Source organism: Delphinus delphis, chromosome 16, assembly GCF_949987515.2.
Source record: "Delphinus delphis chromosome 16, mDelDel1.2, whole genome shotgun sequence".
Classification (NCBI taxonomy): Eukaryota; Metazoa; Chordata; class Mammalia; order Artiodactyla; family Delphinidae; genus Delphinus; species Delphinus delphis.
The window spans coordinates 85,106,073-85,131,332 of record NC_082698.1 but is presented as its reverse complement, the minus strand read 5'-3'; the positions used below and the strand labels follow the sequence as shown (position 1 = coordinate 85,131,332).

Sequence of the window (25,260 nt, the reverse complement as noted above, 5' to 3'; positions counted from 1 at the left end):
TAATTCCAAGTGATGAGATGACAGTGCATGCATTTATTTGCTATTAGATTTGTCTAAAAATAAAGAATGGTAGCCGGACACAAACCCAAAGATCAAATTTGGGAAAGAGGTTACACCATTATTTAAAAATTATTTAAAATAACACAGAAACTCCCATCATATAATATACATATGGCAGTGACCTTCACATTTTTTGACCAGTAAGCATTCTAGGAATTTACGTATTAGTTCATACACATGTATTTGACATTGAAAGCTTCAAAAATACTCCTACTTCTCACCATGTTAATATTTTTAGCCTATTCCATTAGATCTCAAAATGTAGCCACTAAGTTGATTTCATGCTTCAGTAATGATCAGTTTGAAAATCACTGAGCTACTGGACAAAAAGTTTAAAAATAAATGAAAAAGACCCTGGAGCTAGTGAAAGAAGTTGTCTTTTCATAACCATTCCCCTTTGGGTCACACTCACAGCCATTTGGAGAAATTAGAAGACAAAGAGGAGCAGAGCAAACTGATTCTAAAAATTGGAGCTGTGAATGGAAGCAAACCCCTGGTCCCTTGGAACTGTCAGTGTCTCCATCAGGACTTAAACAGTCATCAGCATGGGCTGGTTACTGTATGTCTGAAGGCCTGCACAACGTCTGCACAGCCACTGTGGAGTGTTGTTGGCTCCTCTCTGCAGGACTGTGACAATATATTTTTTAAAATTTTTATTGGAGTATAGTTGACTTACAATGTTGTGTTAGTTTCTGCTGTACAGCAAAGTGAGTCAGTTATACACATATACGTATCCACTGTTTTCTAGGTTCTTTTCCCATGTGGGTCATTATGGAGTATTGAGTAGAGTTCCCTGTGCTGTACAGTAGGTCCTTATTAGTTATCTATTTTATATATAATAGTGTGTATATGTCAACCCCAATCTCCCAATTTATCCCTCCCTCCCTTACCCCCTGGTAAACAAGTTTGTTTTCTACATCCGTGACTGTCTGAATTTAACAGGGATACTTGGAGCTGGCAGCAGAGATTTTTCCCCCTTTCCCCTTTTGTTCTTTAGAGTGTTTACATAAGTCTACAGGTCAATCATTAGTTATATTAAGAAACAGAATACATGTTCCATGACTTCACTTTGAAAAGTCTCCAATGTTAATATATTTTCTTACAAAGTCTGCTCTGGGCTGCTTAGCATGAAAATGGTTGGCTTCCGTAAGAAATTCTAGAACCACAGAAAGTTTCTTTAAGGGAAAATAACAAAGCACCACAATGATTACCATTTTCAGGAAGGACATTCTCCCAACTGCCTATGTGTCTTTTTTTTTCTTTTGTAAAATATAGAGATTAAGACTGAAAAAGAAAGAAAATTTCTGGACTATTTTAAAACCATCAAGTAAATGACATATGAAATTTAAAACACCCTAAAATTAGATTCCAGAGATCTGTGTTCTATTTGTGATTCTGCCACTGAAATTAGCTTTGTAATCTTAGATAAATAGATTAATCTGTTAACATACATAAAATATTTAGCATAGTGCCCCCAAAAGTTAGTAGGGACTAAATAAATGTTCTTTGAAAACGCTGGATCTCAAGCTCTTGAAATTCCTAAAGTGATGTTCAGGTTTTCAAGTAAAAATGGAACATGACATATGAATAAAGTTATTTCCTATAAACCATGCAAACTTCCAATTGCTAATTATTTCATTCTCTGACCTATTTTTTCAGAGACATAAAAATTATTTTCAGTTAATTTCTAATGGCACAGAGGGCTTTGTGACTAGTTTTGAAAGCCAGTGTTACTTTTAGCAGCATTTTCCTACATATTTATAATCTTCTATTGATAAAGTTTATTATACCAAAGTATGCAAATTACTACTTCAAGTAAGATTGATTTTCCCTTTCTTTATAGCACACAGATCATTTCTTTTTTGACATTTCAAATGGGGATGGCAGCCTTCTAGTTTGTTCATGACAATTGCTAACTGTAGGATACCTAAAAAAGCATTTAAAATAGGCCAACAGGGGAGGAGCTTCAAGATGGCAGAAGAGTAAGACGTGGAAATCACCTTCCTACCCACAAATACATCAGAAATACATCTACATGTGGAACAACTCCTACAGAACACCTACTGAACGCAGGCAGAAGACCTCAGACCTCCCAAAAGCCAAGAAACTCCCCACGTACCTGGGTAGGGCAAAAGAAAAAAGAAAAAACAGAGACAAAAGGATAGGGATGGGGCCTGCACCAGTGGGAGGGAGCCGTGAACGAGGAAAGGTTTCCACACACTAGGAAGCCCCTTCGCGGGCGGAGACTGTGGGAGGCGGAGGGAGAAAGCTTCAGAGCCACGGAGAAGAGGTCAGCAACAGGGATGCAGAGGGCAGAGCGGAGATTCCCACACAGAGGATCGGTGCCGACCGGCACTCACCAGCCCGAGAGGCTTCTCTGCTCACCCGCCGGGGCGGGCGGGGCCAGGAGCTGAGGTTCGGGTTTCTGTCAGATCCCAGGGAGAGGACTGGGGTTGCCGGCGTGAACACAGCCTGAGGGGGGCTAGTGCGCGACAGCCAGCTGGGAGGGAGTCTTGGAAAAGGTCTGGAGCTGCCGAAGAGGCAAGAGACTTTTTCTACCCCCTTTGTTTCCTGGCGCGCGAGAAGAGGGGATTAAGAGCGCTGCTTAAAGGAGTTCCAGAGACGGGCGCGAGCCGCAGCTAACAGCGCGGACCCGAGACGGGCATGAGACGCTAAGGCTGCTACTGCTGCCACCAAGAAGCCTGTGTGCAAGTACAGGTCACTAGCCACACCCCACCTCCCGGGAGCCTGTGCAGCCCGCCACTGCCAGGGTCCCGTGATCCAGGAACAACATGCCCGGGAGAACGCACGGCGCGGCTCAGGCTGGTACAACGTCATGCCAGCCTCTGCCTCCACAGGCTCGCCCACATCTGTACCCCTCCCTACCCCTGGACTGAGTGAGCCAGAGCCCCCGAAGCAGCTGCTCCTTTAACCTCGTCCTGTCTGTGCGAAGAACGGACGCCCTCAGGCGACCTACACGCAGAGGTGGGGCCAAATCCAAAGCTGAACCCCGGGAGCTGTGCGAACAAAGAGAAAGGGAAATCTCTCCCAGCAGCCTCAGGAGCAGTGGATTAAATCTCCACAATCAACCTGATGTACCTGCATCTGTGGAATACCTGAATAGACAATGAATTATCCCATATTGAGGAGGTGGACTTTGGGAGCAAGGAAATATTTTTTTTTCCCCTTTTTCTTTTTTTCTGAGTGTGTATGTGTATGCTTCTGTGTGTGATTTTGTCTGTATAGCTTTGCTCTTACCATTTGTCCTAGGTTCCTCTCTGTCCTTTTTTTTTTTTTTTAATGCTTTTTAGCACTTGTTATCATTGGTGGATTTGTTTTTTGGTTTGGTCACTCTCTTTCCGTTTTTTTTATTACTTTAAAATTTTTTTAATAATTATTTTTACTTTCATAACTTTATCTTCTCCCTCTCTCTCTCTCTCTTACTTTCTTTCGTTCTTTTTCTTTCTTTCTTTTCTTTCCTTCTTCTACCTTTTATTCAGAGCCGTGTGGATGAAAGGTTCTTGGTGTTCCAGCCAGCATCCAGGCTGTGCCTCAGAGGTGGGAGAGCCAAGTTCAGAAGACTGGTCCACAAGAGACCTCCCAGCTCCACGTAATACCAAATGGGGTAAAACTCCCAGGGATCTCCATCTCAACGCCAAGTCCCAGCTCCATTCAATGACCAGCAAGCTCCAATGCTGGACACCCTATGCCAAACAACTAGCAAAACAGTAACACAAACCCACCCATTAGCAGAGAGGCTGCCTAAAATCATAATAAGGCCACAGACACCCCAAAACACACCACAAGACATGGACCTACTGAGCAGAAAGACAAGATCTAGCCTCATCCACCAGAACACAGGCACTAGTCCCCTCCACCAAGAAGCCTACACAAACCACTGAACCAACCTTAGCCACTGGGGGCAGACACCAAAAACCACGGGAACTACAAACCTGCAGACTGTGATAAGGAGACCCCAAACACAGTAAGTTAAGCAAAACGAGAAGACAGAGAAACACACAGCAGATGAAGGAGCAAGGTAAAAACCCACCAGACCTAACAAAAGAAAAGGAAATAGGCAGTGTACCTGAAAAAGAATTCAGAATAATGATAGTAAAGGTGATCCAAAATCTTCAAAATAGAATGGAGAAATTACAAGAAATGTTTAACAAGGACCTACAAAAACTAAAGAGCAAACAGTGATGAACAACACAATAAATGAAATTAAAAATTCTCTGGAAGGGATCAATAGCAGAATAACCGAGGCAGAAGAATGGATAACTGACCTGGAAGATAAAATAGTGGAAATGACTACTGCAGAGCAGAATAAAGGGAAAAAAATGAAAAGTAATGAGGACAGTCGCAGAGACCTCTGAGAAAACACTGAATGCACCAACATTCAAATTATAGGGGTCCCAGAAGAAGAAGAGAAAATGAAAGGGACTGAGAAAATATTTGAAGAGATTATAGTGGAAAACTTCCCTAATATGGGAAAGGAAATAGTTAATCAGTCCAGAAATCAGAGAGAGTTCCAAACAGGATAAATCCAAGGAGAAACACTCCAAGACACATATTAATCAAACTATCAAAAATTAAATACAAAGAAAACATATTAAAGGCAGCAAGGAAAAAACAACAAATAACACATAAGAGAATCCCCATAAGATTAACAGCTGATCTTTCAGCAGAAACTCTGAAAGCCAGAAGGGAGTGGCAGGACATATTTAAAGTGATGAAGGAGAAAACCCTTCAACCAAGATTACTCTACCCAGCAAGGATTTCATTCAGATTTGATGGAGAAATTTAAACCTTTACAGACAAGCAAAAGCTGAGAGAGTTCAGCACCACCAAACCAGCTTTACAACAAATGCTAAAGGAACTTCTCTAGGCAAGAAACACAAGAGAAGAAAAAGACCTACAATAACAACCCCAAAACAATTAAGAAAATGGGAATAGGAACACACATATCGATAATTACCTTAAATGTAAATGGATTAAATGCTCCCACCAAAAGACTGACTGGCTGAATAAAGACAAAAGCAAGACCCATATATATGCTGTCTACAAGAGACCTACTTCAGACCTAGGGACACATACACACTGAAAGTGAGGGGATTGAAAAAGATATTGCATACAAATGGAAATAAAAAGAAAGCTGGATTACCAATTCTCATATCAGACCAAATAGACTTTTAAAAAAAGACTATTACAAGAGACAAAAAGGACACTACATAATGATCAAGGCATCAATCCAGGAAGAAGATATAACAGTTGTGAATATTTATGCACCCAACATACGATCACCTCAATACATGAGGCAAATGCTAACAGCCATAAAAGGGGAAATCAACAGTAACACAATCAGAGTAGGGGACTATAACACCGCACTTTCACCAATTGACAGATCATCCAAAATGAAAATAAATAAGGACACATAAGCTTTAAATGATACATTAAACACGATGGACTGAATTGATATTTATAGGATATTACATCCAAAAACAACAGAATACACTTTCTTCTCAGGTGCTCATGAACATTCTACAGGACAGATCATATCTTGGGGCACAAATCAAGCCTTGGCAAATTTAAGAATATTGAAATCGTATCAAGTATCTTTTCTGACCACAATGCTATGAGACTAGATATCAATTACAGGAAAAAATCTATAAAAAATACAAACACATGGAGGCTAAACAATACACTACTTAATAACCAAGAGATCACTGAAAAAATCAAAGAAGAAATAAAAAAATACCTAGAAACAAATGCCAATGAAAACATGATGACCCAAAACCTATGGGATGCAGCAAAAGCACTTCTAACAGGGAAGTTTATAGCAATAGAATCGTACTTTAAGAAACAGGAAACATCTCAAATAAACAACCTAACCTTACACCTAAAGCAATTAGAGAAAGAAGAAGAAGAACAACAAAAACAGTTAGCACAAGGTAAGAAATCATAAAGATCAGATCAGAAATAAATGAAAAAGAAAGGAAGGAAATGATAGCAAAGATCAATAAAACTAAAAGTGGGTTCTTTGAGAAGATAAACAAAATTGATAAACCATTAGCCAGACTCATCAAGAAAAAAAGGGAGAAGACTCAAATCAATAGAATTAGAAATGAAAAAGAAGTAACAACTGACACTGCTGAAATACAAAAGATCATGAGACATTACTATAAGCAACTCTACGCCAATAAAATGGACAATCTGGAAGAAACGGACAAATTCTTAGAAATGAACAACCTGCCAAGACTGAATCAGGAAGAAATAGAAAATATGAACAGACCAATCACAAGCTCTGAAATTGAAACTGTGATTAAAAAGCTTCCAACAAACAAAAGCCCAGGACCAGATGGCTGCACAGGTGAATTCTATCAAACATTTAGAGAAGAGCTAACACCGATTCTTCTCAAACTCTTCCAAAATATAGCAGAGGGAGGAACACTCCCAAACTCATTCTATGAGGCCACCATCACCTTGATACCAAAACCAGACAAGGATGTCACAAAGAAAGAAAACTACAGGCCAATATCACTGATGAACATAGATGTAAAAATCTTCAACAAAATACTAGCAAACAGAATCCAACAGCACATTAAAAGGATCATACACCATGATCAAGTAGGATTTATTCCTGGAATGCAAGGATTCTTCAATATATGCAAATCAATCAATGTGATACACCATATTAACAAATTGAAGGAGAAAAACCATATGATCATCTCAATAGATGCAGAGAAAGCCTTCGACAAAATTCAACACCAATTTATGATAAAAAAAAAAAACCCCTGCAGAAAGTAGGCATAGAGGGAAATTTCCTCAACATAATAAAGGCCATATATGACAAACACACAGCCAACATCACCCTCACTGGTGAAAAAGTGAAAGCATTTCCACTAAGATCAGGAACAAGACAAGGTTGCTCACTCTCACCACTCTTATTCAACATAGTTTTGGAAGTTTTAGCCACAGCAATCAGAGAAGAAAAGGAAGTAAAAGGAATCCAAATCAGATAAGAAGAAGTAAAGCTGTCACTGTTTGCAGATGACATGACACTATACATAGAGAATCCTAAAGATGCTACTAGAAAACTACTAGAGCTAATCAATGAATTTGGTAAAGTAGCAGGATAAAAAAATTAATGCACAGAAATCTCTAGCATTCCTATACACTAATGATGAAAAATCTAAAAGTGAAATCAAGAAAATACTCCCATTTACCATTGCAACAAAAAGAATAAAATATCTAGGAATAAACCTACCTAAGGAGACAAAAGACCTGTATGCAGAAAATTATAAGACACTGATGAAAGAAATTAAAGATGACACAAATAGATGGAGAGATATACCATGTTCTTGGATTGGAAGCATCAACGTTGTGAAAATGACTCTACTACCCAAAGCAATCTACAGATTCAATGCAATCCCTATCAAACTACCACTGGCATTTTTCACAGAACTAGAACAAAAAAATCTCACAATTTGTATGGAAACACAAAAGACCCTGAATAGTGTTGTAGTTTATCTTAGGACAGGGCCGAAAGCAAGCTCGTCACACAAGATGAATTGTGCCGAAGCACAGCAGTAGAGGGCTGCCGCTTGCTCAGGCAAAACAGTGCCGTCTGTCCTGCTGTGGTAGCTTTTATTAAAGCATTATCTATGTTTACATTTTAAGACTTATTTTTTTAACATTCCAGAAAGCCAAAGCAGCAACATATGCTTCTATTGGTTATACAGGCAATAATGGGCTTTCTTGAAAACATGCCGTGCTTCGTCCTTGAGCGCAAAAGCAGCACAAAGTTCCCACCATTATTTTGATTATACTGAAGTAGCACAAGGACATTTCCTTGCGTTCCCACCATTCTGATTATACTGAGGACACCTCATGGATCAGTGCCCAAAGCACTCAATGCTTATTCGCAGGCCCCCGGTTTGCCGGGGTGGGGGGGGGGCGCTCAAAGCATTCAGGACTGTTCACAGTTCTGGCTTATTCACATGCCCCCTGTTTGCTGGGGGGGCTCAAAGCAATCAGGACTGTTTGCAGTTCTGGCTTATTCACCAGCCCCCAGTTTGTTGGGGGGGGGGGGGCTCATGGGTCACGTCTCCTTTCCATGTCCTCAGTTATTCCACTACATTTCCCCCTTTTTGTTTTGTAGCTTGTGCAGCATCAAGGAGGACATGGCAGCTTGTTGCGATGTTGCATGGCGGGTAACTTTTACTCGTCGTCGGACTACAATTAAACATATGATTATTATTATAATGAGCATTAGCAATCCTGTAGTAGAACCAAATAAAGCATGTAATTTAGATATGGGATTTAGATTATTAAGTCCTTGAATAATTTCAGTCTATACTTTTTGTGAATTAAGTTGTAATCTCTTCTGAAAAGTTTGTTGACTTTTCCCTTGTAAATTTACAATTTTTTTGGTCAAAGTTTTGTGATGTAATAAATGTTTTTTTATTTTTGTCCAGGGGAATGCAGACTGATTATATGGAACCGAAGTGACACAAAAGGCACTTTGATTCCAGTCACAACGTAGCTTCATTTGTCTTTGTAAATTTACAAGTTGGTCCCCCAACATAACCACAGCTTGTAGTAAGTCTGCTATTTCTGAATGTATTTCCGAATCAATTTGTCATTGAGAGGACCAAAGCATTTCAGAATTTTTATGTCAATCAGTTATATAATCAATGGTCTGAATAGATTGTTTTAAAGCAACTCCAGCTACTGTAGCAGTAGCTGTTATGGCTATAATACCCATGACAGCTGCAATCAACATTCCTACAAATCTTTTACTTCTTTTTAATGCATCAGCTAAATATTGCAAAACAGCCATAGGAGGAGATTCTTGCCATTCCCTTCCAAGATTGACAGGAAGCCAAAGACCTGTCCGAGCTCGTAAGATATACAAACTTTCAGTAGATATGTTAAAGGATATACTAGAGTTAATGCAGGTATACAGAGAGCAATTTTTACACATTATAATACCTTGAGTCTCATTCCATACAGCTGGTTCCTTTAACAATACATGAGGTAATTTCACATAACTACGAGTATACCGAGTAACATTTTTATAAAAAGTCAAACTATGATTTCCAGATTTGTTAACCATATGTCCTACCCAGGCATTAATCTTTTTCAAAGCTGCCATAAGCTTCCACAAGTCCTTTTGGATAGGATAGCCATTTAAATGAGGACCTGGAGGAGAAAACCCTCCAGCATGTTATACTATGGTATCATTAATAGTATTGCTATAAATAGTGTTATCCTACGTCAGTATAAATTCTTTAGACCCCTTTTTCCTTGGGTGGAGCCAAAAGGGCTCCAATCAGTGACGCTTCCCCAAGAAGTATTAACAAGAACCCGAGCCATTTTTCCTCGGCATCGAGTCTAATGGACCCAATCCTATCATCGATCCACAAGAGGCACCTGGCATGGAGGCAAGTAAGGTGTGGAAACATTCTCATTAAGAGTGGAATTAGAACTTTTAAAACTATAAGCACTCAAAAGATATAACCCATGATATCTGCTTTCAGTTTTGACAGAATTTAACCATGCCTGATAATTTATTTTAAGGCAATGATCTCCCTTTCCCATACAAATAGGAGGTCCATTAACACCCACCATGTAATTTTCTATTATCTTTACTTCTTCTTCCGGCTTCAAAGGGCCTCTATCATCAAAAGGACCAGTCAACCATCTAGACTCATTTACATATACAAGAATTGAGGCATCCCACCAGGTAACCCCCATATTAAGGGGAGGGTTAGGAATATAAGTCCCATAAGTATGGTTAGTACAATTTATCTCACTGGCTGATATGTTTATTACCTGTGTAGACAACATTGCCAACATAGTCACAAAAAGATTGGTGCTAGTGAGGGGTTTACCCTGCGAAATGACAAGATTTTTAGCAGTGCCTGCAAATTTTTTCATTTGCCCCCAGGTCAATGAAGACGTCTTCTTTTTTTTTTACCAAGTCTTAAACTGCATATATTGTCCAGGTTCAAGAACAGTCTTGCCAAGTGCCTCCCAATCCTGAGGAATTAATATGTTTTCGGAAGCATACCTAGACAAAAGACCTTGAACATAATTAGAATGCACCCCATATGCATTAATGGTTTCTTTTAGCATTTAAAAAATTTTTATATCATGATGGTTATACTCAACGTTCATATATCCATTTGGAAATTATTAGCAGGCACAGCTTGTCTAACTATAGGGAAAGCAAAAAATGGTTCAGAATATTGCTTTTCTTCCTTATTTATCTCTTCTTCCAACAATAGTCTATTAGATTTAGGTTTCAGAGGAAAGCGAAACTGATGAGAGGCTCCAACAGGATCAGCTGTTAATTCTAAAGGAGGAGCCAAAGGAATAGTAGGACACGGCTCCTAATATGAGGGGGTGGTAGCATTGTTTTTATTTTCTTCCAATTTAACCATCAAATTTTTTAACTTTGAAAGTGTATCAGAAATCTCTCTCATTCTGTTGAGAAAGTGGCATCCCATTTTGTTTGCTAGTCTGCTCCCGATCTTTATCATCATCAGAAAAAGCCCCTTCATCACTGGAACCTGAAAAATCCTCTCCTGTCTCAGACACAAGGGGAGGAGGAGGCGGAGGAAGGTCCTCTATAGGAGACTCACGAAACAGAGTACGAAAAGCAGTAGAATGATGGGGAGCAGAATTCGGACGCTGAGGGCGTGCCCCATTTTCACTTTTTGTTTCAGATTGTAATGGTTCCAGGGCAAGGGAAATTAATTTACAAAGAGACCAAACACGGACAGATATAGGGTCTCCAGGCTGATGAGCTCTTCTTAAGGCTCGCATAACCTGTTTCCAAATTTTAAATTCAACTGGTTATGACCAGTAGATTGAAACCAGTAACAATGTTTACGTACCAGTGCAAACAATTCATCAAAAGAGTCTGGTTTCACTTTCATTCCTGAACTCCGTAATAACTGTTTCAGGAGTCTAATGTATTGGAATTCTACTGACTGGAAATTCCCCATTACAGTTACTCTATTGCTCCCGAAGGTTTCGCTTACCCTTGAGCAGACCAATTTCCCCTTCGGTCCCACGATCACGCGATTACTTACCTTCAGGTCCCTGTTCGGGCGCCAAATGTTGTAGTTTATCTTATGACAGGGCCGAAAGCAAGCTCATCACACAAGATGAATTGTGCCGAAGCACAGCAGTAGAGGGCTGCCTCTCGCTCAGGCAAAACAGTGCCGTCTGTCCTGCTGTGGTAGCTTTTATTAAAGCATTATCTATGTTTACATTTTAAGACTTATTTTTTTAACATTCCAGAAATGCCAAAGCAGCAACATATGCTTCTATTGGTTATACAGGCAATAATGGGCTTTCTTAAAAACATGCCGTGCTTCGTCCTTGAGCGCAAAAGCAACATAAAGTTCCCACCATTATTTTGATTATACTGAAGTAGCACAAGGACATTTCCTTGCGTTCCCACCATTTTGATTATACTGAGGACACCTCATGGATCAGTGCCCAAAGCACTCAATGCTTATTCGCAGGCCCCCGGTTTGCCGGGGTGGGGTGGGGGGGCTCAAAGCATTCAGTACTGTTCACTGTTCTGGCTTATTCACATGCCCCCTGTTTGCTGGGGGGGCTCAAAGCAATCAGGACTGTTTGCAGTTCTGGCTTATTCGCCAGCCCCCAGTTTGTTGTGGGGGGGGGGGCTCATGGGTCACATCTCCTTTCCATGTCCTCAATTATTCCACTACAGAATAGCCAAAGCAATCTTGAGAAAGAAAGACGGAGCTGGAGGAATCAGGCTCACGGACTTCAGACTATACTACAAAGATACAGTAATCAAGACAGTATGGTACTGGCACAAAAACAGAAACATAGATCAATGGAGCAGGATAGAAAACCCAGAGATAACCCCACACAGATATGGTCACCTTATCTTTGATAAAGGAGGCAAGAATATGCAATGGAGAAAAGACAGTCTCTTCAATAAGTGGTGCTGGGAAAACTGGACTGCTACATGTAAAAGAATGAAATTAGAACACTCCCTAACACCATACACAAAAATAAACTCAAAATGGATTAAAGACCTAAATGTAAAGCCAGACACTATTAAACTCTTAGAGGAAAACATAGGCAGAACACTCTATGACATAAATCACAGCAAGATCCTTTTTGACCCACCTCCTAGAGAAATGGAAATAAAAACAAATATAAAGAAATGGGACCTAATGAAACTTCAAAGGTTTTGCACAGCAAAGGAAACCAAAAACAAGATGAAAGGACAACCCTCAGAATGGGAGAACGTATTTGCAAATGAAGCAACTGACAAAGGAGTAATCTCCAAAATTTACAAACAGCTCATGCAGCTGCATATCAAAAAAACAAACAACCCAATCCAAAAATGGGCATACTACCTAAATAAACATTTCTCCAAAGAAGATATACAGATTGCCAACAAACACATGAAAGACTGCTCATCATCATTAATCATTAGAGAAATGCAAATCAAAACTACAATGATATATCATCTCACACCACTTGGAATGGCCATCATCAGAAACTCTACAAACAATAAATGCTGGAGAGGATATGGAGAAAAGGGAACCCTCTTGCACTGTTGGTGGGAATGTAAATTGATGCAGCCGCTATGGAGAACATTATGGAGGTTCCTCAAAGAACTAAAAATAGAACTACCATATAACACAGCAATACCACTACTGGGTATATACCTTGAGAAAACCATAATTCAAAAACAGTCATGTACCACAATGTTCATTGCAGCTTTATTTACAATAGCCAGGACATGGAAGCAACCTAAGTGTCCATCGACAGATGAATGGATAAAGAAGATGTGGCACACATATACAGTGGAATATTACTCACCCATAAAAAGAAACAAAATTGAGTTATTTGTAGTGAGTTGGATGGACCTAGAGACTGTCATGAAGAGTGAAGTAAGTCAGAAAGAGAAAAACAATACCATATGCTAACACATATATGTGGAATCTACAAAAAATAAAAAATGGTTCTGAAGGGGCAGGACAGGAATTAAGATGTAGATATAGGGAATGCACTTGAGGACACCAGTAAGGGGAAGGGGAAGCTGGGACGAAGTGAGAATGTGGCATGGGGATATATATATCACCAAATGTAAAATAGATAACTAGTGGGAAGCAGGCGCATCGCACAGGGAGATCAGCTCAGTGCTTTGTTTCCACCTAGAGGGGTGGGATAGGGAGGGTGGGAGGGAGACGCAAGTGGGAGGAGATATGGGGATATATGTATACGTATAGCTGGTTCAGTTTATTATACAACAGAAACTGACACACCATTGTAAAGTAATTATACTCCAATAAAGATGTGAAAAAATTTAAAAATATTATATAATATAATTACATATTATGTGAACAAGTATATGAGTGACACACTCATTAACGTTTTAGGATGTGAAATCTAGCAAATTGTTTGATTTCTCTTTTAATGAGTTATAGAATTAAGGACTCCTTTCTACCCGTAAGCAAAACAGAATATTCCATAAAATTACAGTTTCTTGATCCTAAAAGTCTACTGGATGGAAAAACGAAGATTCATTTCATTCATCAAGAGCTGAGTGAGCTGTCAGGCCCATCTAATTTGTAACTACAGGACACTGATTTCAGTCAAGGACTATTTAAGAATCAACGGGTAGATTTTCCACTCTAAGTCATGAGGACCTGAGGAAATGGAAATGACAATCACTCTGATACGTGACGGACCAAATTTCTGTTTCTATTGTCATGATTATCTTAAATGATTAAATGGCATTTTCCCATCTAAAAAAGAGCTGTGCTTAATGCCATATCAAATTCCAGCATTAACTCATTCACTGTATATCATCATTAAAGACACTTGAACAATGTATAAAAACCACAGAGGATGGAGCCAGTCTTCAGAGCACTACTCGGCCTCAGTCTCAGGTCATGTCAGTCTCTGGAGAATTCCTGAAAGAGCAAGAACCTTCCCAAAGCATGGCTTGATATAAATCTGATCTTCAGAAGATATGTATATAACTTTCCAAAGCAGAAATATTTGGAGTAGTGAATGCTTTGATATAAGTTTCAAGGATTTCAATCAGCAATAGATTAATAGAATTTTTATTAGAATTTTTTGTTTCTTTAATATTGTCTAAAATTTTCCATCCCTGCTTATTTCATAGGAATATAGGAAGAATCAATAAGATAACATTTATAAAGTTTTTAAGGTCCCTGGAAAAACTGTGTTAAATATCCTGGGTTATGTATACATCCTATAAAATATAGAATATAATGTTTTGAAGATCAGAAAATCATCAATATACCTTGTTTCTGAGCACAATGTTTTGACAAAGCAAATAAATACCAGGTTGAACTGAAGTGATAAGTGTAGATAAAACTTAAAAGAATATCTAATTTTCTATCACAAAAAGATAAATATTTTAATGCCTTTAAAAATATATGCTATTTTATAAATATATATATGCTATTTTAACTAATAACTATTGTATTTACTGTCATTAAAAAAACAGGAATAATGAGTATTATTCACAAAACAGCATGTTTAGCCAATTGCTTGTCTGTCACAACTGTGTGATTCGTGATTAAACATCATTTATTTTTCTGTGATGTCAAAATAATCCCTTTTAAACCAATGCATATTTTTCAAAATGCCTTCTACCTTTCTGCTGAACAGGGAGGGAAATGCAACATATCTCTTCCGAATTTACCTTGAAAAATAAATTGTTCCATGTTTTCTTTGAATGGCTGGATGTGCTCTTTTGAGGACACCTGGTACACTTTCCCCGCTTCAACCTCACAGGCTGAAATTAGAAAGAGACATTGTTCAGAATGTCACACTGCTAACAGTGCATTAAAACAATTAAAAATATACATTAACTAGTGTTAGAAAATCCTGCTAACCACGATAACTGACATATGTGTCTACACATATTTAGAAATATCCAATGCTGACAGAAGGTTTCACTTTAGGGGACTGTAAAAATAAACTTAAAAAAATTAAAGTATAATTGATATACAATATTATGCTTCAGGTGTACAACATAGTGATTCGATATTTAAATACATTATGAAATTAATCACCATGATAAATCTACTAACCATCTGTGACTGTACAGTTATTACAATATTATTGACCATATTCCTTATGCTGTATATTAAACCCCATTACTCATTTAATACTTTATATTAAATGTAAGATTATACCTCTTATCCACTTCACCTTTTTCAACCATGCCCTCATCCCCACCCCAGCAACTGTGGGTTTATTCTCTGTATCTATAAGAATCTTTCTGTTTGGTTTGGTCATCTGTTTTGCTTTTTGGATTCCACATGTAAGTGAAGTCATACAACATTGGTCTTTCTCTGTCTGACATATTCCACTTGGCAAACCCTCCACGCCCATTCATGCTGCCTTTGTGCAAATGGAAAGCTTTATTTTTCATGGTTGAGTAGCATTCCACTGTGTGGGTAGGTGAAATATGTGGGCATATATATACACACACACATATGTATATATATGTATATATACGAAACATGTATACACACACGCATATATATAATGAGTATGTGAAACATGTCTTCTTTATCCATGCATCTATTGGTAGATACTACTTAGGTTGCTTCCAAATCTTGGTTATTACAAACAATGCTTCAATGAACATAAGGGTGTATATATCATTTTCAATCTGTATTTTTGTTTTATTGGTATAAACACCCAGAAGTGGAATTGCTGGAACATATGGTAGTTCTATTTTCAATTTTTCTGAGGAATCTCCATACTGTTTCCCACAGTAGCAGGATGAATTTTCACTGCCAGCAGCAGTGCACGAGGGTGCCCTTTTCTCCACATCCTCCTTGCCAATACTTGTCATTTCTTGTCTTTTTGATAATAGCTATTCTAACAGGTGTGAGGTGGTATCTCACTGTGGTTTTGATTTGCATTTTCCTGATGATTAGTGGTGCTGAGCATCTTTTCATGGGTTTGTTGGCTATCTTTTCGTCCTTTGGAGAAATGTTTATTCAGGTCCTCTGCACAATCTTTAATTGGATTGTTTCTTCTTTTTTATATTGTTTTCTGATTTCTTTATATAATTGCAATATAAGCCTTTTATAAAATATATTATTTGCAAAAATCTTCTCCCATACAGTAGGCTGCCTTTTCGTTGATGGTTTCCTTTGCTGTGCAAAAGCTTTTTTGTTTGATGTAGTCCCATTTGTTTATTTTTGTTTTTCTTACCCCTGCCTGAGGAGACATATCTAAAAAACCATCCGTAGGACTGATGTCATAGAACATACTGCTATGTTTTCTTGTAGGTGTTTTGCGCTTTCAGGTCTTATATTTGAGTTTTTAACCATTTTGAGTTTATTCGTATACATAGTGTAGGAAAATAGTCCAGTTTTCCCAAAAGCATTTATTGAAGGGGCTGTCTTTTCCCCATTGTATATTACTGACTCCTTTGATGAAGATTAATGACCATGTAAGTATGGATGTATTTCTGGGCTTTCTAAGCTGTTCCAGTGATATATGAGTCTGTTTTCCTGCCAGTACCATACTGTTTTGTTTTTTCTTTTAAAGTTTCGTAAAGTTAATACTCTTTTTTTTTAAATAATAAATTTATTTATTTTTGGCTGCATTGGGTCTTTGTTGCTGCACATGGGCTTTCTCTAGTTGTGGCGAGTGGGGGTTACTCTTTGTTGTGGTGTGCAGCCTTCTCATTACGGTGGCTTCTCTTGTTGTGGAGCACAGGCTCTAGGTGCACAGGCTTCAGGAGTTGTGGTGCATGGGTTTAGTTGCTCCACAGGATGTGGGATCTTCCCGGACCAGGGCTCAAACCTGTGTCCCCTACATTGGCAGGCAGATTCTTAACTACCACACCACTAGTGAAGTCCCCCCTACTGTTTTGATTACTATAGCTTTGTATTATAGTCTGAAGTCAGGGAGTGTGATATCTTCAGCTTTATTCTTTCTCAACATTGCTTTGGTTTTGGAGTCTTTTGTGGTTCCATACAAATTTTAGGATTATTCTAGTTCTATGAAAAATGCCACTGGTATTTTGATAGGGACTACACTGAATCTGTAGATTACCTTGGGAAGTATACACATTTTAACAATATTGATTCTTCCAATCCATAAGCATGGTATATCTTTCCATTTATTTGTCATGGCTTCAATTTCTTTCATCAACATCTTAGAGTTTTCAGAGCTCAGGTCTTTCACCTCCTTGGTTAAATTTAGTCCTGGGTATTATTTTCTTGATGCAATTGGGATTGCAACACTTCTGTTCTGAGAGCACGTTCATTAAGTCCAATTTGTTCTTAAGTCCAACAAAGTTAGCCCAGGTACCCAACTAACACAATCAGATATATACCACTGCTTTTACACTTGCTCTGGACATACTGGGCTTTAAATAAATATACTATACTACTGTACTCTATACAGCACTGTAAAGTACACAAAAGTACAACCACTTGTAGAGGATGCACACATGTGACAATGTACACCAGTCACGTGAACTAACTGATGTGATTGGACATGTGAATGCATGTTCAGATCTTTGAAAGTTCGTAACTTGAAGGTTCACATGTAGGGGACTTACTGTATTAATTTTGTACCGTTTAACTTTACTAATTCATTTATTAGTTCTAATAGATTTTTGGTTGTGTCTTTAGGATTTTTTATATATAGTGTCATGTCATCTGCAAACAGTGACAGTTTTACTTCTTCCTTTCCAATTTGGATTCCTTTTATTTCTTCTTATTGTCTCATTGCTATGGCTAGGACTTCCAATACTATGATGAATAAAAGTGGTGAGAGCAGGCATCCTTGTCTTGTTCCTGACCTTAGAGGAAATGTTTTCAGCTTTTCACCATTGAGAATGATGTTTGCTGTGGGCTTATCCTACATGGACTTTGTTATGTTGATGTATATTCCCTCATACCCACTTTGTGGAGAGTTCTTATAAATAGATGTTGAATTCTGTCAAAAGCTTTTTCTACATCTATTGAGAGGATCATATGATTTTTATTCTTCAATTTGTTAACTGGAGAGCATTTTCAGAGTCTAAGGCTCTGAAAGGCTCACAATCCAAGCCAAGGCTCACATCCAAGCAATTTTGAAAAGTAATCTCCAAGGACAAGACTCAAAAAAGATTAAAACGGTGATTCTAAAGTGCATTACTGTGTGAAGGAGGAAGGGGTAGGAAGGAGGCTGACTGGGTTCATAGCTTGAGCGGCTTGGGGATGAAGAACACAGGAGGAAGAGCATTTTTCAAAGGAAAGAAAATTGAGGGGGGGATTGGAAGATGGCGGAAGAGTAAGACGCGGAGGTCACCTTGCTCCCCACAGATACACCAGAAATACATCTACACGTGGAACAACTCCTACAAAGGAAAGAAAATTAATTTGCTTTTGAACTTACTGTGTTTTAAGATGACAATGGAATATCCAAATGTAGTTTCAGCAAGCAGTTGGATTTATGAGTTGGCAGATCAGAGTGATACAGGAAAACTCTGAGTAAGACCACCTGAGAACAGCATATCCAGTGAGAAAAAGAGGGGGCCAAGGTTGAACGCCTGAGTAATGCCAACTTTAATAAAGAAGCAGAGGAAGAGAAGGCCATGAAGAAAAAAGACTAAGAAGGAAATGTCAGATATTATAAGGAGAATCAGAAGTGAGTGGGGTTAGTGAGTCGAAGGGAACAGAGACAGCAAACAAGACAAAGGTGGAAGTAAAATGCCCTCTCAATTTGGCAAATTGTGGCAACAGTTTCAGCAGTGCCAGGGACAAAGCTGTAACAGTGTGAGGACGGAATGGGAAGTCAGAGACCATGGAAGTGGACCAGGAATCTGTTACCATCTTGGTCAGTGAGCACACGTGTTCGAGAACAAGTGTCCAGCAAAGGCGAGGTGTGGGCTATGGGAAGAATGAGGGGCAAATGAACACAAACCCTTTACAGCTTCTGGGAAATGCTCCAAATATCCTAGTCTTGCCAACAGTGGGCAAGCAAATCCAGCTGCATGTTAAGAGAGGTGTATAATTCACATGCATCATTCTATCCTAAAGATGGATTTCAGAAAAATCTGATCGCTACCAGTTAAATGTCCATAGATTAATGCCAAAAATAGTTCCTTATCACCTAAAAGTAATGAAAGTGGCAGAGGTACCACACACACAAACCCCATGATACCTTAGTTTGGGTGTGGCAGACTTAGCATTACGACCAGTGGAATAAGTTACATTCACTGAGCTCACCACTTTACATGCCAAAACAAACAGGTGTTTCACATGTGTACTCTTCAACAAGAATTTTGAAAGTGAACACTTTTAAACTGAAATGAATGGTTTTGCTCCTTAAATAATCATTCCAATGAGAGGAACTCTCAATTTTTTTTTCACTCTCCATACACATGTGATGCACTTCCATGGACAAATCCAGTGTACAGGATACAAAAGGATAAAATGTACAGGCTACAAAAACATAAAACACAACACCTGTGACTTTCAAAATCTCAGTCAGCCTTTCTGTGCCTCAGCTCTTTACCTGTAATACACAAATAGCAACAGAACCTGCCTCCTGGGGTTGTTACAAAGAATAAGTCAGTTAATATTCGTAGAGCACTTAGAACTGGGCCTGGTGCATGCTAAGGTCTGTGTAAGTTTTCACCATCATTGCTGTTGTTGTTATCTTTAGTTTTATCAGCAACAGTAGCAGACAAAAAAGCAGGATGCCCAAGGGCTAAGAGCATGGGTTTTGGAGACTGGGTTTGCATCCTGTCTCTTCCACTTACGAGCTGTGTGTCTTTGGCGAAGTAGGTACCCCCCTCTGTACCTCAGTTTCTTCCTCTGTAATACGGAGTTAATAAGTGTCTACTTCGCTGTGAAGATCAAAGGATTTTACGTAGGTAAAATACACAGAGGACTGCTGGATACACAGTAAGAGAACTATCATGTTTGCAACAATTACTGTGACTGCACAATTACCACCACCAGACACCACCAGAGGTGCAGCTACTAACACACAAAAAGAACACGGAACTCCCACTTCCTCAGTCTCAGGAAGCACTGAGGCAATGCTTCAAATTGTGGGAATGACATTTTTTTTTAATTAATTTTTTTTTTTTAATTTTTGGCTGCATTGTATCTTTGTTGCTGCACGCGGGCTTTCTCTAGTTGCAGGGAGCGGGGGCTGCTCTTTGTTGTGGTGCGTGGGCTTCTCATTGCAGTGGCTTTTCTTGTTGCAGAGCACGGGCTCTAGGCACATGGGCTTCAGTAGTTGTGGCATGCGAGCTCAGTAGCTGTGGCTCCTGGGCTCTAGAGCACAGGCTCAGTAGTTGTGGCACACGGGCTTAGTTGCTCTGTGGCACATGGGATCTTCCCGGACCAGGGCTCGAACCTGTGTCCCCTGCATTGGCAAGTGGATGCTTAACCACTGTACCACCAGGGAAGTCCCTGTTAATATACTTTGGATATTAACCCCTTACTGGTCATATCATTTGCAAACGTTTTCTCCCATACTGTAAGATGTCTTTTCATTTTATCGATAGTTTCCTTTGTTGTGCAAAAGCTTTTAAGTTTAATTAGGTCCCATTTGTTTATTTTTGCTTTTATTTCCTTTGCTTTAGGAGACAGATCCAAAAAAAATATTGCTACAATTTATGTCATAGTGTTCTGCCTATGTTTTCCTCTAGGAGTGTTACGGTTTCTGTTCTTACATATAGGCCTTTAACTGATTTTGAGTTTATTTCTGTAGATGGTGTTAGAGAATGCTCTTAATTTCATTCTTTTATATGTAGCTGTCTAGTTTTCCCAGCACCAGTTATTGAAGAGACTGTCTTTTCTCTATTGTATATTCTTTCCTCCTTTGTTGTAGATTAATTGACCATACGTGCATGGGTTTATTTCTGGGCTTTCTATCCTGTGCCATTGATCTATATTTCTGTTTTTGTGCCAGTACCATTCTGATTTGAATACTGTAGGCTTTGTAGTATACTCTGAAGTCAGGGAGCATGATTCCTCCAGCTCTGTTCTTCTTTCTCAAGATTGTTTTGGCTATTTGGGGTCTTTTGTGTTTCCATACAAATTTTAAAATTATTTGCCCTAGTTCTGTGAAAAATGCCCTTGGTATTTTGATAGGGATTACACTGAATCTGTAGACTGACATGAACAGTATGGTCACTTTAACAATGTTAATTCTTCCAATCTAAGAATCTGGTACATCTTTCCACCTTTTTGTGTTGTCTTCAATTTCTTTCATTAGTGTCATTGTACGTATGGTTTCAGACATGTTCCTGTATTACTGAGAACTTGAATTTTCTTTTTTAAAATTAATTAATTAATTAACTTATTTATCTACTTTTGGCTGTGTTGGGTCTTCGTTGCTGTGGGCGGGCTTTCTCTAGTTGTGGTGGGCTGGGGCTACTCTTCACTGCAGTGCACAGGCTTCTCATTGTGGTGGCTTCTCTTGTTGCAGAGCACAGGCTTTAGGCACACGGACTTCAGCAGTTGTGGGACGTGGGCACAGTAGTTGCGGTTCACGGGCTCTAGAGCATAGGCTCAGTAGTTGTGGTGCATGGGGCTTAATTGCTCCGCGGCACATGGGATCTTCCCACACCAGGGCTCGAACCCGTGTCCCCTGCATTGGCAGGCAGATTCTTAATCACTGGGCCACCAGGGAAATCCCAAGAACTTGAATTTTCTGCACTGTATCAAACTCAAGGACACCAGCAATCATTCTCAAAATAGTACCTGCTGGCAGCTGCCAACCTTATGGTCTCAAGGTTTCCCCTTGTAACTAAGCAACCATTTTGGAGCCCATGGGTCCTTGCTTAACAAACACCCTTACTTCTTGCCCCTCCAATCCTAATTCTTAACAAACAAATCACATAATTTTGCAGTGTTTGCCCGTATAAGCCTTCCCCATTTTGTAGTCCAGCAAAACACAATTGAAGTGCTTCTTGACATTTTGTCTTCCAGGCTATAGCCCTCAGTTTGGCTCAAATAAAACTGTTTTCTGTTCCTATTGTAAATTGTTTATTGCTTATTTACACTGACATAAATAATGTATTTTCCTGTTTGCATTTTCAGTGTTCTGATGGAACTGATATTCATTTTAAAATCATAATAAAAATATTTTTAAAAAGCTATTGGTTGCATTTGAATTGAGTTTATAACATCATTTTTTCTTTCCTTGAACAAAAATAAATAAAATCAGAAATTTACAATGATAAATACAATTGTTACAAACAAATATAAATCAATACAACAAGTTTAAGGACTGATTTTTCCTAAATATGTCTGGATACAAACATTATTTCAACATCTGTGAAAGATATAGGTAATGAATTTTAAACACTTTCAAGTCAAATACTGAAGGTGGAGGAGGGTAGAGGATTCAGGGAGGAATGTGCGTGAGAACATTCTTTCTTGCCCAGTTCCAGGAACTTAATTACTCCATGCTCAGTGCACAAAGAGTTGAGTCATGTGGCGAGTGGAACTGTTTCGACCCAAGAAAGGCACTGGAACAGAAGCCATCACTTGGCATCCAGAGAAGCTGCTGCAAATTTTGACAGCCAAAATATTTTAAAACAATACCCTTTTCAAAGGGGAAAGATAGAAATATTGATACCTTGTCTAGCATTGTGAATGAAAGTATTCGTAGTCATCCTTTTGGGAGGCTACTAATAATGTTAATCTCAAATAATTTAAGCTCTTTTGCTCAAACCAGCAATTGACCTATGATGAGACCAGTAGCTAATGAGTCTCTGGCACTAGTATTATAGCTTAGCAGATGGTTCTTAACTAATACTCTGGGGTGATGCTAAGAGAGAAAATGGGGTTCTATTTCTGGATATGTTGAATAGCTTTCTTAGAACAATTTTACTTTGATTAAAATTAATGGTTTTAAAGCTAAATGTCTAAAAGGAGTAAACAACTCTGCTGCTTGTTCTGCTTGTTTTTGGAAAATAGTATTAACCACATAAGGTGATCTGTGGGATTGGAGTGAAGGTTTTACCCTACATTAGTTTTATTAATGCATAATGTGGAAGATGTGGAGAACATCTTGACATGGAAAAGAATGAATAAGTTAAATTTTATTGTACAGTGCTTTCCTAAATAAATTTATTTGGTTATCATGTTCTTATATTCTGAAGAAGAAAAATTCCTTAAATAATAAATTCATGACTAGGTAGATCTTAAAACTACTAAGGGAAACAAAATGTAGTTAGCCATCTGCGCTCATGGTTTTTTAAAATCTAAGTTAACTTTAACGGTGCTGTACACCATCCAAAGAAAATGCCCTTATGTTGTCCTGCCTTCTTAGAGCTTGCTTGCTTTATTTTGCTTATATTTAATAAAAACTGTCTCAAATGTTAAAATTAAAAAAAAAAAAGAGAAGCTGCTAACGGCCAGGAGAGAACAAAAGCTACCTGTCACTGAGCTCAGACAGTCAGGGGAGCACCAAGGAGCTGCAGGAATCTTGGGAACAAGTACAGACACCAAACACAGCGGGTACTCTTACAAAATGTTAAAATGAGGTTTGGTTGTCTGAGCCATAACGCACTATTTCTTGGTTTTTCTTTTGAAATGAAAATTAAGTCTAGAAGCAGAGGCAGAAACAGTGACAGAGCCAGAAGATGAGTGACCAAATGGTTATAACTTATCTGTCTTTATCAAACTAGTCATACTCTTTATTCTATTTTTCCTTATTATAAATAACTAATATTTTTGGATACTTATTATATGGAAAATATTGTGAAAACTCTCTACATATATCATATCATTTTCTAAGTCTTCTTAAAAAAACTTGCTTCTGAAACAAAAATGTGGACAGGCTACTTGAATATTCTGAAATGAATTACTTAATTTGATCACTTGAAAGGAATTATTAGGCTACATTTATCAAAGTGAACATTATTTTAAGGTAATTATATCCAAAATAATACCTCTCAAAAAACATTTCTCTTTTTAGCTCTGTGTCTTGTGAGAATCTGCCATTTTCATGACCTCATGTAACCATAGTGAGAAAGCATGTAGATACGAAACGTGAATGAGAAAACATTCCAAAGGGAAGCACCAACCAAAGTCAACATAAATCCCCTGTTCATGAGATCACCATTCCACCTGTTTATAAAATCATGTGTAAACTATGAAATCCTGCTTTGCAAGACTGAAGTGATGAAAGTGTTAAGTATTTTCCAGAAACCCCAGAAATGCCCAGCACCACATGGGGGTGGGGGGGAGAGAGAAAAGAAGAAGAAGAAGGAGAAGGAGAAGAAAGAAGAAAGAACAAGAACAAGAACAAGGAGAAGGAGAATTTCATAAGCAAAGCAAGATACCTGGCTAAATTTTGAAGTATGATAAATACTACACATGAATGGTTTGTGTTTTGTATTGCTTTAAGAAATCATACTTAGATACATAGTAATGTAGCATTACACAATTGTAACATAGTTTTAATTGTTATTTATTTAAAAACAGGCAGTCATTCTTAGGCTCTATCCATGAGCACCCATATTTGATGCTCTCAGGGGAGCATCTAAACGGCAGGACTTCACCCCTCCTTGACAGTGACGATTGTACCTGTGGTACCCACAGCACCTAGCAAAGGCCTTTCATGCATCAGGCCCATAATAAATGTTAAGTATTTAGGAACTACGGGCAAATTATATAATGTTACTATGTTGATTTAAATCCATATAAACGCATCCGTGACCAGAATATAACAACTCCATAAATCTGATTACAGATAAGTATCTTTAGATAAGCATTTCAACACTGGGATAGAATCTCTTAAAAAGTTTTATCATCTTTTGGTTTCTGGGGTAACCAAGCCTCTTCTCATATAGTGATACAACATGAAATGAAAATCTCACATAAATTTACTCCATCCCTGTCTGTGCTTAAAGAGTTAGAAACATGCTTAAATCGACAGCTGAGGTGTTCTCAACTTCACAGCAAGAAGAAACCTCATGAAAAGAAAGTAAAAGGGATGAGTGAAATAGGTGAAGGGGATTAGGGGTACAAACCGGCAGTTATGAATAAGTCACAAGGATGTAAGGTACAGCATAGGGAATAAAGTCAATAATACTGTAATAACTTTGGTACATAATAGATGAAGATATATAGTTGTACACCTGAAACTAATATAATATTGTAAGCCAATTGTACT

General features: G+C 38.4%; 1 protein-coding gene across 1 annotated transcript in view; it reads right to left on the bottom strand.

Moving 5' to 3' along the window:
- Positions 1-25,260, bottom strand: part of LOC132439500 (formin-2-like) — a 313,506-nt gene that overhangs the window by 59,365 nt on the left and 228,881 nt on the right. Inside the window, exon 14 of the mRNA XM_060033791.1 lies at positions 14,801-14,893. Coding sequence (XP_059889774.1) covers positions 14,801-14,893 — 93 coding nt within the window. The remainder of the gene's footprint in view (positions 1-14,800; positions 14,894-25,260) is intronic.